This window comes from Ciconia boyciana, chromosome 24, assembly GCF_034638445.1.
Source record: "Ciconia boyciana chromosome 24, ASM3463844v1, whole genome shotgun sequence".
NCBI lineage: Eukaryota > Metazoa > Chordata > Aves > Ciconiiformes > Ciconiidae > Ciconia > Ciconia boyciana.
In genome coordinates this window covers 5,826,023-5,838,257 of record NC_132957.1, presented here as the reverse complement: position 1 = coordinate 5,838,257, position 12,235 = coordinate 5,826,023, and the positions used below count along the sequence as shown (strand labels likewise).

At 61.6% G+C, this 12,235-nt stretch overlaps 3 protein-coding genes across 6 annotated transcripts in view; 1 reads left to right on the top strand and 2 right to left on the bottom strand.

Moving 5' to 3' along the window:
- Window positions 1-10: 10 nt before the first annotated feature.
- Window positions 11-3,122, bottom strand: POLR2E (RNA polymerase II, I and III subunit E). The gene is made up of 8 exons (XM_072845584.1): window positions 2,843-3,122; window positions 2,492-2,666; window positions 2,234-2,349; window positions 1,722-1,802; window positions 1,439-1,497; window positions 1,180-1,258; window positions 646-725; window positions 11-331 (listed from the first exon to the last, which is right to left on the bottom strand). Exons 1-7 carry the CDS (start codon window positions 2,897-2,899, stop codon window positions 660-662), a joined length of 633 nt encoding a protein of 210 aa, XP_072701685.1. The 5' UTR covers window positions 2,900-3,122; the 3' UTR covers window positions 11-331; window positions 646-659.
- A 297-nt stretch (window positions 3,123-3,419) lies between these two features.
- Window positions 3,420-5,903, top strand: GPX4 (glutathione peroxidase 4). The gene is made up of 7 exons (XM_072845269.1): window positions 3,420-3,508; window positions 3,933-4,027; window positions 4,247-4,391; window positions 4,508-4,659; window positions 4,785-4,809; window positions 5,219-5,278; window positions 5,622-5,903. The coding sequence occupies exons 1-7, from the start codon at window positions 3,434-3,436 to the stop codon at window positions 5,652-5,654; spliced, it is 585 nt and encodes a 194-aa protein (XP_072701370.1). The 5' UTR covers window positions 3,420-3,433; the 3' UTR covers window positions 5,655-5,903.
- A 1,556-nt stretch (window positions 5,904-7,459) lies between these two features.
- Window positions 7,460-12,235, bottom strand: part of SBNO2 (strawberry notch homolog 2) — a 67,789-nt gene continuing 63,013 nt past the window's right edge. For all 4 annotated transcript variants that reach the window (XM_072845248.1, XM_072845247.1, XM_072845249.1 and 1 more), the window contains 4 exons: window positions 11,991-12,122; window positions 11,680-11,756; window positions 11,311-11,501; window positions 7,460-10,860 (listed from right to left, as the gene is read on the bottom strand). In XM_072845248.1, coding sequence (XP_072701349.1) covers window positions 10,238-10,860; window positions 11,311-11,501; window positions 11,680-11,756; window positions 11,991-12,122 — 1,023 coding nt within the window. In that variant the 3' untranslated portion in view covers window positions 7,460-10,237. The remainder of the gene's footprint in view (window positions 10,861-11,310; window positions 11,502-11,679; window positions 11,757-11,990; window positions 12,123-12,235) is intronic.

Below are 12,235 nucleotides of genomic sequence, written 5' to 3'. Positions count from 1 at the left end.
TACCAGTGCGGAACAGCGAGAGTACAAAGCTTTATTAAAAATAGGATCCTATAAATAAAATAGGAAAGCAAAAGCCTTTTTCCACTCGCTTCCTCCCTGCACAAATCACTTGCTTCAGGTTACTTCCATGGCATGAGTCCTTAGTGAAGAGTAAGGAGTTACAGCCAAGTCCACGCTGGAAAACAAGGAATTAGGCCAAGTAACACGACTGCCTAGAGGCAACATGGAAAGAGAATTTTCTCAGCCATCTACAAAAAGGCAGACATCTCAGCGGGTCTGTAAGTTGCCGGTGGATGGGAAGATGGGGAGGTGTCACACAACTCTTCCACACCTGGAAGAAAGAGAACTCGGGATGTGAATCACCTCAGGCCTCCCTCAGCAGACCGCTCTCAAGGCCGAGCCCCACTGAATGCCCTGAACACCGACAGGCACGTCCTGAACGGTGGATACTGAGGCATGAGACCAGGTAAGCCTCGCTCTGGTCTGTCCTCTCACTAGCAGTTCCCTCCACAAATGATTTAAAGTTTTGAGATAATCTTTTCCTGGAGGCAGCTCACTTCAAGTCAATCCTGGAACGGCCCAGCCTAAGTCTAAGGCACTGCCCAAAGCCCTCCGCTAGCCAGAGGGTTTCGCACTCCGCCTTACCCGATAGCTCCAGATCACTGCACCAGCCTGTAGGTGATGTAGCGGCCCGCAGTCTCACTCGGTCTTATGATCTTCACTACCTAGAAGGCCGACAGAAGGAACTCACGAGGGAGAAGCTGGCGGCGAGTTTCCCCTGCAGGGCTTCCCTGCCCGACGCAGGCGCGCACGCAGGCCCAGGCAGCGTGGCTGTAAAGCTGCGGCACTCGGCAGCCACAGAGGCGGTCGGCGCTGGGCTCCCTGCTTCAGCTGGGAGCGTAGCGTGGAAGTGCCACCCCCCAGCGCCAGGGGAGATCACAGAGCGTGGGGCTGGCGTCACATCTGCTGGCTGTTACCAGCCGATCCCGCGGGCAGCCGAGACCGCCGTGTCCGTGCTAGAAGCCTGCTCAGCTTACGCACGTCCACGCCTAACCTACAACAGCTTTTACGTTTGGAAGAGATACCCGTCCTGTCTCCAAGAGTTCTGAAGCACTGTAGGGGACCTCAGCTCCTTGCCCTGCCCAAGGGAACTGTTGCCCGAGTCTACTTCTCTCTTACCTGACCACGCTTTATTCCGAAGTACCGGGCCACAGGATCACCGGCCTGTATCCTCGGGAGCTGGTTCTCTCTCAGCTTACTGCGCAGGGAGTCAAGGAGAAGCTCCCCCAGCAGAACACGCAACTGGCCCAGGCGCCCGTTCGTTAGCAGAGCTCACGGAACAAAGCAATAAACCATTGCACGCGAGCGTATTCATTTTCAGCCCAAAGCAAGTACGCATCACACCCAGGCAGGAAGGGAAGGAACAAACAAAGGATACTATCTGGCCAGTAGCTCCGTTACTTCTTCCTTTGTCATGACAACGTGCTCCGGGACCAACTGTAAACAACAGGGGAGAGAGACTGTAAGATCAGAAAGCCAGAGACAGCGACTGGCTCCTCACAGCAGCGGGAGAAGCAACACATTTGTAAGGAAGAAAACTACGACTGCGGCGCTCAGCCTGGCCTTCCAACCGAGGGAAGGTCTCTAAGAGCAGCCCGAGTCACGGCTCAGCGCAAAAGACTGATCATCCCGCCCTCGCTCCCCTGCCCGACGCTGCTCACCTCGTGTTCTGTGATGTTGATCAGAAGCTCCTGCTGCAGGAACTGCTCCAGGATGTATTTGGGAGCCATATCTACCAGGGACTGAAAAGGGAAAGGTCTGTCAGGCTGCAGCGCTGCTCGGGGCAGCCCTGCCTGCGCTCAGACCTGCGCCTCAGCAAACACCAGTCACTGCAAACGTGGAATCGCTACACTCGTGCTCGCACAGATACAGCTACGCAGGCAAAGAGCGCGCAGATCTCTTGACCGCTGGCAAACATCCTCTTTTCTCCCATCAACCTCCCGACTGCTGACGGGCCGTCAGCTGTTCTTCTGGAACCAGACCGGCTGCTCTGGTCAGATACGTTTGCGTGTTAAGAAGGAGCCTGCATTAAGGTGCCACAGGCTTTAGCGGGAGATTTTGTCCGGAAGGAAATTCCAGGCTTTACGAACCTAAAGCAGCACTGCAAAGCAGACCATCCACGGCCCACAACAACCCCGACTCGGAGGCAGCCGTCCCTTAGGGCGCTTGGTACCTGCTTTGCCGAGGGGGTCATGCCTTGCTGCACCACGATCAGCGCCCGGGTGATGTTCTCCTCCTGCATCCTCTGGCAGTACATCTTGATCGTCTTTATCCCAACCTTGGGCTCCTCTGGGGAAGGAGCAGCCCCCGGGTCAGGCAGAGCCCCCTCCCGCTCTCCGGGAGCCCCTCCGAGAGCGAAGCCCTCGCTCCCGCCCCGCTTCGGACCGCGCCGGGCAGAGGCGGCGCGGCCCCGGGAACCGCCGCCGCTCACCCGGGAAGAAGACGAACATCTGGTCGGTGGGATCGTCGTTGTGAGCCACCAGCACCGTCAGGTCCGTGCGCCGGGGCCGGCCCTCGCTGGGCTTGTCCCCGAACTGCGCCTTGAACTCCTCCAGCGTCTGGTCCAGCTCGTCCTGGGTCACCAGGTAGCCCCGGTCGTGGCAGAGCTGCCGGGAGCGCCCTCGGGTCAGGCGGCCCCGCCGTCACCGCTCCGCCGCGGGCCCCGCGGACGGGCCGGGCCGGGCCGGGCCGGGCCACCGCCAGGCCGCCGCGCAGCCCCCGCTGCCCCGCCGGGCTCTGCCCCGCCGGGCTCGGCCCCGCCAGCCCCCGCCGCCGCCCGCACCTGCATGATGGTCTTGCGGATCTTCCACAGCCGGTACGTCTCCTCCTCGTCGTCCATGGCGCCCGCCGCCCGCGCCGCCCGAGGCCCCCACGGGCCGCCCGCGCTAATGCCTGCCCGCGCGGCGACAGGCGGCGCCGGGGCGGCCGCGGGGGCCTGGACCGCGGGGGCTCCTGGGAGCTGTAGTTCGCCGCGGGCCGCCTCCCGCCGCTCGCTCGCTCGGGGGACCGGGGGTCCCTCTTCCGCAGCCGGGGCGGTTCCCCGGCTGTCTGCGTCCCAGCCCGGGAGAGGCCGCGGCCCAGGCGTCGGTCAGAAAGGAAGTCGCCGCCGCGGCGGGGGGCTCGGCCCGCGGCGCCCCGCGGCCTGACCTCCCCCACTCCGCCCCATGGTCTGTCCCTATCCCCCCGCCCCCATGGTCTCGCCCGTCCCCCAATAAACATCCCCGCGGCGACCCCGCCCACCCTGCTCTGCCATGGGTCACCTGCCCGCCTGGCACGCCCCTCTGCGCGCCGACTGGCTGCGCGGACGCAAGGGGCGGTGCCTCCGAGCGCCCGGGACGTCGATTGGCCGAGGGGCCGGGGGCGGGGTGGTGCCATGGGATGGGGTCGGGCGGTCAGGCGGGCGCTGCTGTGCGGGGCGGCGGCGGCGCGGGGCTCGGTGCGGAGCATGGTGCGTGCGACCCGGCCGGGCCCGCTCCGCCCCACCCCACCCCACCCCACCCCACCCCGGGGCCAGGCCAGGGCGGCGGGGGCTGCGGGTCGGTGGGGGTTGGGGCCGGGGCTCTCCCGGGGCTGCTGCCGCGGCCGCGAGGCGCCCTAGGGCGGGCGGCGAGGCCTGAGGCCTGGCCGGGCGCGGGGCCGGGGGCGCGGGCCCGGCCGAGCGGGGAGCGGGCGAGGCCTCCCCCCCCTCCCTCCCCGGGGAGCGCGGGGGTCGCTCTGGGAAGCGAAGGGCGCGGAGCTGCCGGCCCCGGCGGGGGGACGGAGGCGGCGAGCCGCCGGTGCGGGGCCGGTCGCTGCGGGGCTCCCCCCGGCCGGAGGGGACGCGGGGGGGTGGGGGCGGCCGGCGCTGACGGCGTCTCCCGGCGTCCCCGCAGTGTGCCCAGGCGGAGGACTGGCGCTCGGCCAAGGCCATCTATGACTTCCACGCTCGAGACATCGATGGCAACGACGTCTCCCTGGAGAAGTACCGGTAGGCGGGAAGGGCCGGGCGCCGCTCGGCCGTGGGGCGTGGGGCCCAGGGCCCTGGGGGAGGAACGCGGCGCAAAGGGCCTCGGTGATTCAGCCGCGCCCGGGCGATCCGTTGCATAACCCGGAGAGCAGCTTCTTTACGGGCGTCTCGCCCCGGGGAGGTGAGGGGCCTCTCCCTGCTCCTGCCGGGGGAAGGGCTGCTCATTCACCCCCTTTCCAGGGGCTACGTCTGCATCATCACCAACGTGGCTTCAAAATGAGGAAAAACCGCTGTAAACTACACTCAGCTTGTTGACTTGCACGCCCGATACGCTGAGAGGGGTTTACGCATCCTGGGCTTTCCCTGCAACCAGTTTGGAAAACAGGTATGTGGGGGCACGGGGCGAGGGCTCCCCGGGAGCGCAAGGACGGCCCTCGCCGGCCGGGCTCCGTGTGCGGCCCCAGACGCTCACAGGGCCACCCCTTCTGTGGCGTTCCTCAGGAGCCCGGGGACAACGCTCAGATTAAGGCATTTGCTGAAAACTACGGTGTGAAGTTTGACATGTACAGTAAGATCGATGTCAACGGGGACGATGCCCACCCGCTGTGGAAGTGGATGAAGGACCAGCCCAAAGGAAGAGGCACCCTGGGCAAGTGAGTGTGGGAAGGGGGGGCTGTGGAAGCCACCCCGGCAGGGAGGAGCTTGCTGCAGCAAGAGGAAGGGTTTTTTCTGCCACAGTCTCACTCCTGTTTTTTTGTTTGTGGTTTTTTTCTCCTAGTGCGATAAAATGGAACTTCACGAAGGTAGGACACAGCTGCCTTGGCCCAGGCTCGCCTGGGTCGCACCCTCACTCTTTGGGGGCAGTGGGAGCCCCTGAGGCATTGCAGGGAGGAGGGATCCTCACGCACAGGCTCCGCTCTGTGCCGTTACCCTGGATGTCGGGGTAGGAGCGTCCCGAGGGGTTCCTGCACTGTCCTGTGCCCGGAGACCCCCAGGAGCCCCTAGCCTGGTTATCTCCAGCCCTGTCCCACAGAGGCAGCAACCAGCTGAGGGGGGAGCAGGTCTGCCAGGGGCTACAGCTCTGCAGGCAGGACCTGCCCCAGCCCCACCCCACCATAAGCAGCCTCCTGGGCTGCTCTGCTGCTGTCGCAGGGCTGCAGAGCCCATGTTACAGCTGGACTCGCTCACCTGGGTGCTGCTTCACTTCCACAGTTCCTCATTAACCGGGAGGGCCAGGTGGTGAAGAGGTACAGTCCAATGGAGGATCCCTACGTAAGTCTGCTGGTGGCATGGCTGGTGTTACAGCTCTGCCTGACCCACGGGAGAAGGGGAAGCACGACACTGGCAGCAGCTCTCTGCAGAGAAACACGGCGGTGCTGGGGCTGAGCACTGCTCCGGAGCAGGCTCTGCTGCCGTGTCTCAGCTCTCTTCCCCTTTGGCTGGGGGGAGAACAGGCACCCCTGTGCTCTTGGGAGGGTTGCTGTGGCACCAGGGAAAGTGGGTGCCCAGCACAGGGTGGGTAGGTGGTTCCAAGCAGGGGTGGACAGAGGGGGCTTCGGGCATGTTTTCGGGGCAGCGATGTTCCTGTCGTGCGATGCTCCCTTCCTTCTCACAGTTGATCGAGAAGGACCTGCCTGCCTACCTGTAGATCTGCTCATCTCACTCCTGCGCTGTCCCTTCGACCCAGCACCAGCCCTCCTGCTGCCTGTGGAGCCTTCTCACCCAGCCCCAATGACGGCCTGTCTTCAAGCCAGCTCGCTGGTGAGGCAGACCTGAAGATCTGGCGTGCACCTGCTGGAAGAAGGCTGCACGGGGCCGGTGGCTGCTGCTGGGCAGCCCTCTCCTCTGGACATAAAGCAGGATCTCGTATCTCCTTGCAATAAACATTAGAAATGACCGGTTGTGTCTGGGTGTGTGGAATTGAGTGGACAGGACAGGGCTGGATCTGCTGCGCTGCTCCCGGTGAGAACCCAGAGCTTTGCAGGGGAGCCAACACCTTATGCAACTCCTGAGCCCAGCAGGGATAATCCTCATTAGTGCTGAGGGGGGAATTGCACACAAATCCTGGGTCAGCCGGCGCTCCTGAGGGGCTCACGCAGGGAAATGCAGAGCAGGGGGAAGGCATGTGTCCCCCTGGGAGCGTAGCTGCAATCCTTCCTCGCCCTAAACCAACAGGCATCTGCCCCAATGAGGCAACAGGGTTGTTTTTCTCCCAAGGCAGCTGAAGGCTGACAGACTACGGGCAAAGTCTGGGTGCTCAGCAGCACGCCCCTGGCCCCACTACCCCTCCTGGCCCTGGCAGGGCAGCGAAGGGGCCAGTTCCAGCAATGGCGCAAGCCGTGTCCAGAAGCAACTACTGCAAAACAGAACCGAGTCGGCTTGGGACACGGTGAAATACCTCACGTAGCCCGAGTCGTGTCTGACTGCAGCGTGCAGGACCGCAGGTGCACCCATCCTCCTCGGGAAGTCTTGGCTGCAGCTCGTTGGCGCTTGCAAAGGCGCAGCCTTGTCTGGCCAAGCCCACGGAGGGCCAGCATCTCCCGTGGGCAGGGAGAGCTCGCATTTCACGGGTGATTTGCTGTGCAGGAGCGCTGCTTTGCCTCTTTTCCCCAGGGACTGGGGGAGGCGCTGGGTCTCCCCTTAACATCCACAGCCCCCAACCACCCCAGGCCCCCATGGGGAGCCCTGTCCCCAATGCGGGGCCAAGGGTGGAGTGGGGAAGACCCCCAGGGTCCTTGCTGGGGTCCCCCCACAAGTCTGATCCCCGCCCCGTGCCTGCAGCCCAGCACATCAAGGATGCCAGGAGGATCCTGCTCCAGCCTGCCTGACCGCTCGGCTCCCCCGGGGTAGGTGGGCTGCTTTCGGGAGCTGCCCCACTCGGTCCGGGCAGGAACTCTGTCGGCAGCGCCGGCAATGCCCAGCCGCGGTTGCACAAGGCGAGGTGCGAACTGCTCCTCTGTTGCCGGCGCCCATGGCTCACCACCACCCCACCTCCCCGGGGACAGAGCGGGGCCAGCAGTGCCTGGGCGAGATGTCCCGGCCCCGCAGCAGCCACAAGTGAGGAAGCAGCGACAGCTCGTGCTGGAGGAACACGGCTGAACAGTGGCTCTTTCATCTGTGTTTTCCCCAGCAAAGCCGGGAAGGAGCAGCCTCGTTGAAGGCCAGTGCCCGGGCTGGCTCCAGAGAGATCCTCCTCCGCACAGCCCCTGCCTGGCTCGGCCCCGCTCGGCCCCGGGAGAAGGGGGTGGCTCGGGCCAGCAGTCCTCAACTGCCACTGAGTTGGTGACGCAGGAGATCAACTCCAGCTGCCAGTGGGACCCTGGCCCTCGGATTCCCTATCCTGATCCGAGTCCCAGATGGGATCCTGGGACAGGTCTACGCCTCTGGACAGACAGAGAGACAGACAGAGAGTTGGGACTTACAGAAATCTCGTATGTGGCTTCCTTTCCGTTTTTACTGAGCAGAATGAAAAATTATCCTTCTGAGGCAAGTAGAAAATTCAGGAATTATTAGTCAAAGGCACATATTCTAAAAAAATCTCTTTACATATATACATCTCAATTAATTATAAATACACATAGAAAAACAAAGGCAAACAACAAGCGGATTAAAAAGTGCTAACAAAAAGGTGTAAGGGAAGAAAAAAAGGGACTCATTTAAAAATACATACAATCAGTAGGACAACTGCATAATAATTTAGTTAAAAGATATTGTTACATATTATTAACCCTGACAAAAACACAGGATCGGGGCAGGGAAGGGCCTCCTTGAAGGTGCTCTCTGTCTTTCCAGAGATCAGGGAGGGAGAATTGCATATATTTTAAAACTAACATCAAAGCCACCAGGTAAGGTTCCGGGTGATGGCGGAGAAGTGGCTGGCGGAGGGTGCCTAGCGGGAGAATTCCTCCTCGCTGTTCCTGAGTTTGAGCCTCTCTGAAATGGGTTTTCCTGGCATCCTTTTCTCTCCTTGCTGAGAATTCAGCAAGAGCCGAGCGAACGAACCAGGACATGGGCGAAGCCAGGGCCTCTCCACGAGTGGTGTGGACTGGGACATATTTTAAATAGAGGAGGGTCTGGGGAAAGGGAGAGCCTTGCTCTCTTCAGGACTAGGAAAAGGCTGTTGCGGCACCCCGAGAAAGCGGCGATCCCCGGACGGCCCCACGGCAAGAGGCGAGCATGGCTGCCATGAGCAAAGCTGCAGGAAAAGCACAAACCTCTCGGGGCAGCAGCAGGGCCCTGGGGCGGGGACACGCAGGGGCTCCCCGTCTTTGGTGTTTACTTCGAGGTAAGGAGGTTTCCTTGAATGCAGTAAAACGCAGCCTTGAGCAACTGCAGGGCTGACCCCGGCCAGGCAGGCTGGTGGGAGGCAGATGCCAGCTGGGGAGGGTGGGGGGTAAGGACAAGCCCCCAGAATGAAGGGCAGGGACCAGAGCAACCTCAAAAACGAGCCCACGCGTGCATCACGCAGGGCAGGTCCATGGTCTTAATGTCAGGGAAGGCAGCTCCCGTCTCAGCAGGAGCACAAACACTGCGGACACTGACCCAAAGCACTTCCCAACAGCAACAGGACGCTCTGCCAGTCCCTGAGCCCCGGGGGGACATGGGGGGGTGTCAAGGCTCTCTGCCTGGAGGAGGGGACTTAACCAGCCACGGTAAAGCTCCAGCCCCCTCAAGACTGACGTGTCAGGGCGTGGGGGACCCCAGCAGCCACCTCTCCTGGCTGGACCTTCTTCCGCAGGTCCTCTCCAAGGAGGGGCCGGGTCAGCCAGGGGAGGTCTCACGTCCTTCCCCTGAAAACATCCTGGTGCCGCTTCTAGGAAATACCTTGATGACTCAAGGCAGAGAAAAGAAACACAGCAGAGGGGAGGCTTGCGGAGGAGCTGCCAGGCCTGGAGCATTCCTGCCAGCAGGCAGCTTCCTGCCAGACTCCTTAGATTAAAGAGAGAAAACAAAAGACAGTTTCCCCGGGACCTGCCGAGGTGAGATGCTGCTGGAACAGGGATGGTGACAGAAGTGGCTGGAGGCTCCCTCTGTCCTGGGGAGAAGGCAGCTCGCCCAGCCGCTCCTGGCCGAGGGGCAGTGCGTTGTCTGGGGCAGCGCTTTGCAAAGCAGACCTTTGCTCTTTGGTATTGGAGGTTGAATTTGCAGCATGAGCAGCGATACTGCATATCCCTGGCACTCACCAGGGAACTCTTCCCTTCTGGGGCCTGGGAGCAGCTCTCACCAAGGTCAGCGGTGGGCAGGGCTCGGTCGCCCAGATCCAGACACCCGGGCCTGCGTCCATGGCCCAGCCAAGGACAAGCCCTAGAGAACAGGACCGGTGAGACGGCCAGGTGAAAGGACACCACACGATAGCGAGAAGTTGGACAAAGCACGGCCAGCCACAGTGACCTTGCGAGGCTAAAGTGCAGGACAGGCTGATGGGACACGTGGCCCTTCTGCTCCGGGGAATCCCCCCATGGTCCCGGCGTGGCTGAGCTCTGACAAACTCACAAGCTCTGCTACGATACTGACAAACGAGGCGCGGGTGCAGCCAGCTCCTGCCCTCTCCCGTGGAGCTCAGGCAGCCCCAGAGGTGTCGGTGTCCCTTCCCAGGAAGGGCAGAGCAGGCAGTCAGTTTTGCTTCTCTCAGCTACGCCTGCTCAGCCCTGCACAGAGGGACAACTTGAGCTCAGTGGCTCCCGACTCCTTCCCCTTCACCCCTGCCTTCAGACCCAGCCCTCCAGAGCAGCCTCAGGGTCGACAGCAGGGCTGGGGCAGCCCAAGAGGAAAGCTGGCAGCAGCCGACGCAGACAGAGTTTGGTCAGCCAGCTCTCGGGGGGGACCAGGTCTCTGGGCTGGAGGGCTGGGGAAGGCACGACCCAGCTTGGAAATTCAGTAGTCTGCAGGGGGACGGGCGCGGAGGAGCGGGCCTCTCTCCTCAGTCCTACACGGGCACTGACCTTTGAGCAGGACTTGAACACAGCAGAGACCATCAGTCCAGATCAGCTGAACTTGGCAGCACTCAACTCCCCCCAAGCGCATGTTACATACAAATCTATACATGCCTGACTGTATATTATATATAAATAAACTTTGCTTTAAGGAACTATAGGGTTTTTTTCTTCCCTCGAGAACAGAAAAGGGTCAGTCCAAACCAGTAGAAAAGCCAGGGCTCCCCAGCTCTCACCTCTGCACCAAAGGATATGGATCCACAGCGGCCGAACATCGCCGGGTGTGCCCAGCTGGCTTTCAGAAGTCTGGGAAACGCCCCCTGAACTGGATCACACTCTGGCGCTCCTGGGGGAGTATGTTCTCCTGGGGGCCCCCATTTAACGTCCGTAGCATGTCCTCCAGGATCTCTCTAAAATTGATATTCCCATCCTGTTGGACAAAATCTTCCTGCTGCTGCTGCAGTGTCTGCAAGGGTCCTGGGTGAGGCAGAGGCAGGTGTTCATGCAGCGAGGAGCTCAGAGGCACGTTCCCCTCCAGGACGGGGACCGGGCTCTTGAAGGCAGAAGGGTGGCTGAAGCCAAAGGGTAATCTGTGCTGCTGGTGTGGCTGGAGAACGGGCTCCGAGGGGAAGCACAACGCACCGGGCTCTGGGTTCATCACCACATCGGGAATGCTGTTGCTGGGAGGGCTGTAGGTCAAGTCCAGGATCTCGTCCTGGTGCAGGGAGTGCCTGGGCAAGGGGACCTGGGGCCCCGTCTGCGTGAGGTCCAGGGGCTGCGGCAGGATGTGCAGCGGCAGGGAGAACTGCGGGCTCTGCTCTTGGGCCTGGAGGAGCCGGTTGTGCTTTCGCTTCACGTTCTCGTCCATCTGCTTGAGCTCCTCCAGCACTTTATGGACACAGCTCTCGGGGATCTTTATCCCTAGGGGAGGAACGTGCATCAGTCCCCGAAGCACTTCGGGAAGGGATGGGGCACTGTGGGGACAGAGCGACGGGCAGCAGCACTGGGGCCTATTTGTCAAGCACACTCCCAGCCCGCTTCGCCTCTCGGCCGGACGGCAAAGCAGGGAGACAGGACTGCAACCAGAGCAAAAGCAGCTCCACGGCAGGCTCGCAGCAGGTGCAACAGTACCGCTTCCCATGGCCGCGGAGGGGGGAGCTCAGGCCTGGCTCGCCCTCTGCCCAGTGCCCAAACACACGTCAGGGTAGCCCCAGCTCCCCTCCTTTCCATGGGGTCACCTAAGCAGTGGGTGCTTCCAGGCTGGGACATGGCCCTGTTTAGGCAAGGGAATGTTGGCACTGGGCAGCTGGACCCTTTCTTCCTTCTCCTAAAATGTCCCACTCCCCTTCCCCTTCCCAGCACTTCACCCACCGACTTGTTTCTTCTTCTCCTTGGTCTTGAGGCGGACGATCTGCAGGTAGCTGGTGTTGGTGATGTCTGCCATGATGCTGGCGATCTTGCTCCAGACCCGCAGCAGAGCCCCACACAGCATGTAGTAGTGACGCAGGCGCATGCCCTGGAAGCACTCCTTCCCCTCCTGGATCAGCTTGCAGCTCCTGTTCCTTCAGTTCAAATGGGAAAAAACCACCCGAATCAGCCCAGGCTCTGACGGCAGAGCAGGATCCCCCACCCACAGCCTCCCTGTCGCGGCCCTTCCCAATGCCACAGCCAGGGACCCTCTCCCCAACACCAGCTCTGCCTTGGGGAGGGCAGGACAGGTTGGGGCTGCAGATGCCTTACCAGACAGCATGGTTACACTTCTGCAAGGAGAAGTGGTAACTGCTCTCCCAGTGCTCCTTGGCTTCCTCGGGCAGCACCTGCAGAAGAAACACACAGCGTTAGAGATTTTCCACTGTCCAACATGCAGCTGAGACTTGAAATCCAGGGCTGGGAGTCAGGACACACAGGTGCTACCACTATCTCTGTCCAATCCACAACAGGGCTACAAGGAGCTGTGAGGGGTTACAGCAGATGTCCTTCCAAAGCCACCCCTGCCCAGAGGAAGAGGCTTTTCCCTCTCCCCACACTGCAGGGCTGCAGCTCCCACCTACCCGCCGGTACTTCTTCTGCAGACTGTCCAGGCTCTCAGGCTGGCTTTGCTTCCCAATATTTGGCTTGTAGAGGATGAAGTTCTTCCCGCGGCCCTGCTCTGCCAGCAGACAGGTGTGTTTGCAGCCTCGCATCTGTCGGGGTAGAGCTGATGGTTACAGTCACAGCCTCTCTCCCCAAGCCCATACTTCTCTAAACTAGCCCCTTCCTTCCAGGATGGGGGTTCCTGGAAGCATCTCCCAGCCCC

What these genes read in the sequence shown, in the direction of transcription:
- POLR2E (XM_072845584.1), bottom strand. Translation starts at nt 2,899, where the DNA reads ATGGACGACGAGGAGGAGACGTACCGGCTGTGGAAGATCCGCAAGACC. An exon ending in TCCGCAAGACCATCATGCAG is followed by an intron (nt 2,667 to 2,842) that starts GTGCGGGCGGCG and finishes CGCTCCCGGCAG; the next exon opens with CTCTGCCACGACCGGGGCTA. An exon ending in TCGGAATAAAGCGTGGTCAG is followed by an intron (nt 726 to 1,179) that starts GTAAGAGAGAAG and finishes TCGGCCTTCTAG; the next exon opens with GTAGTGAAGATCATAAGACC.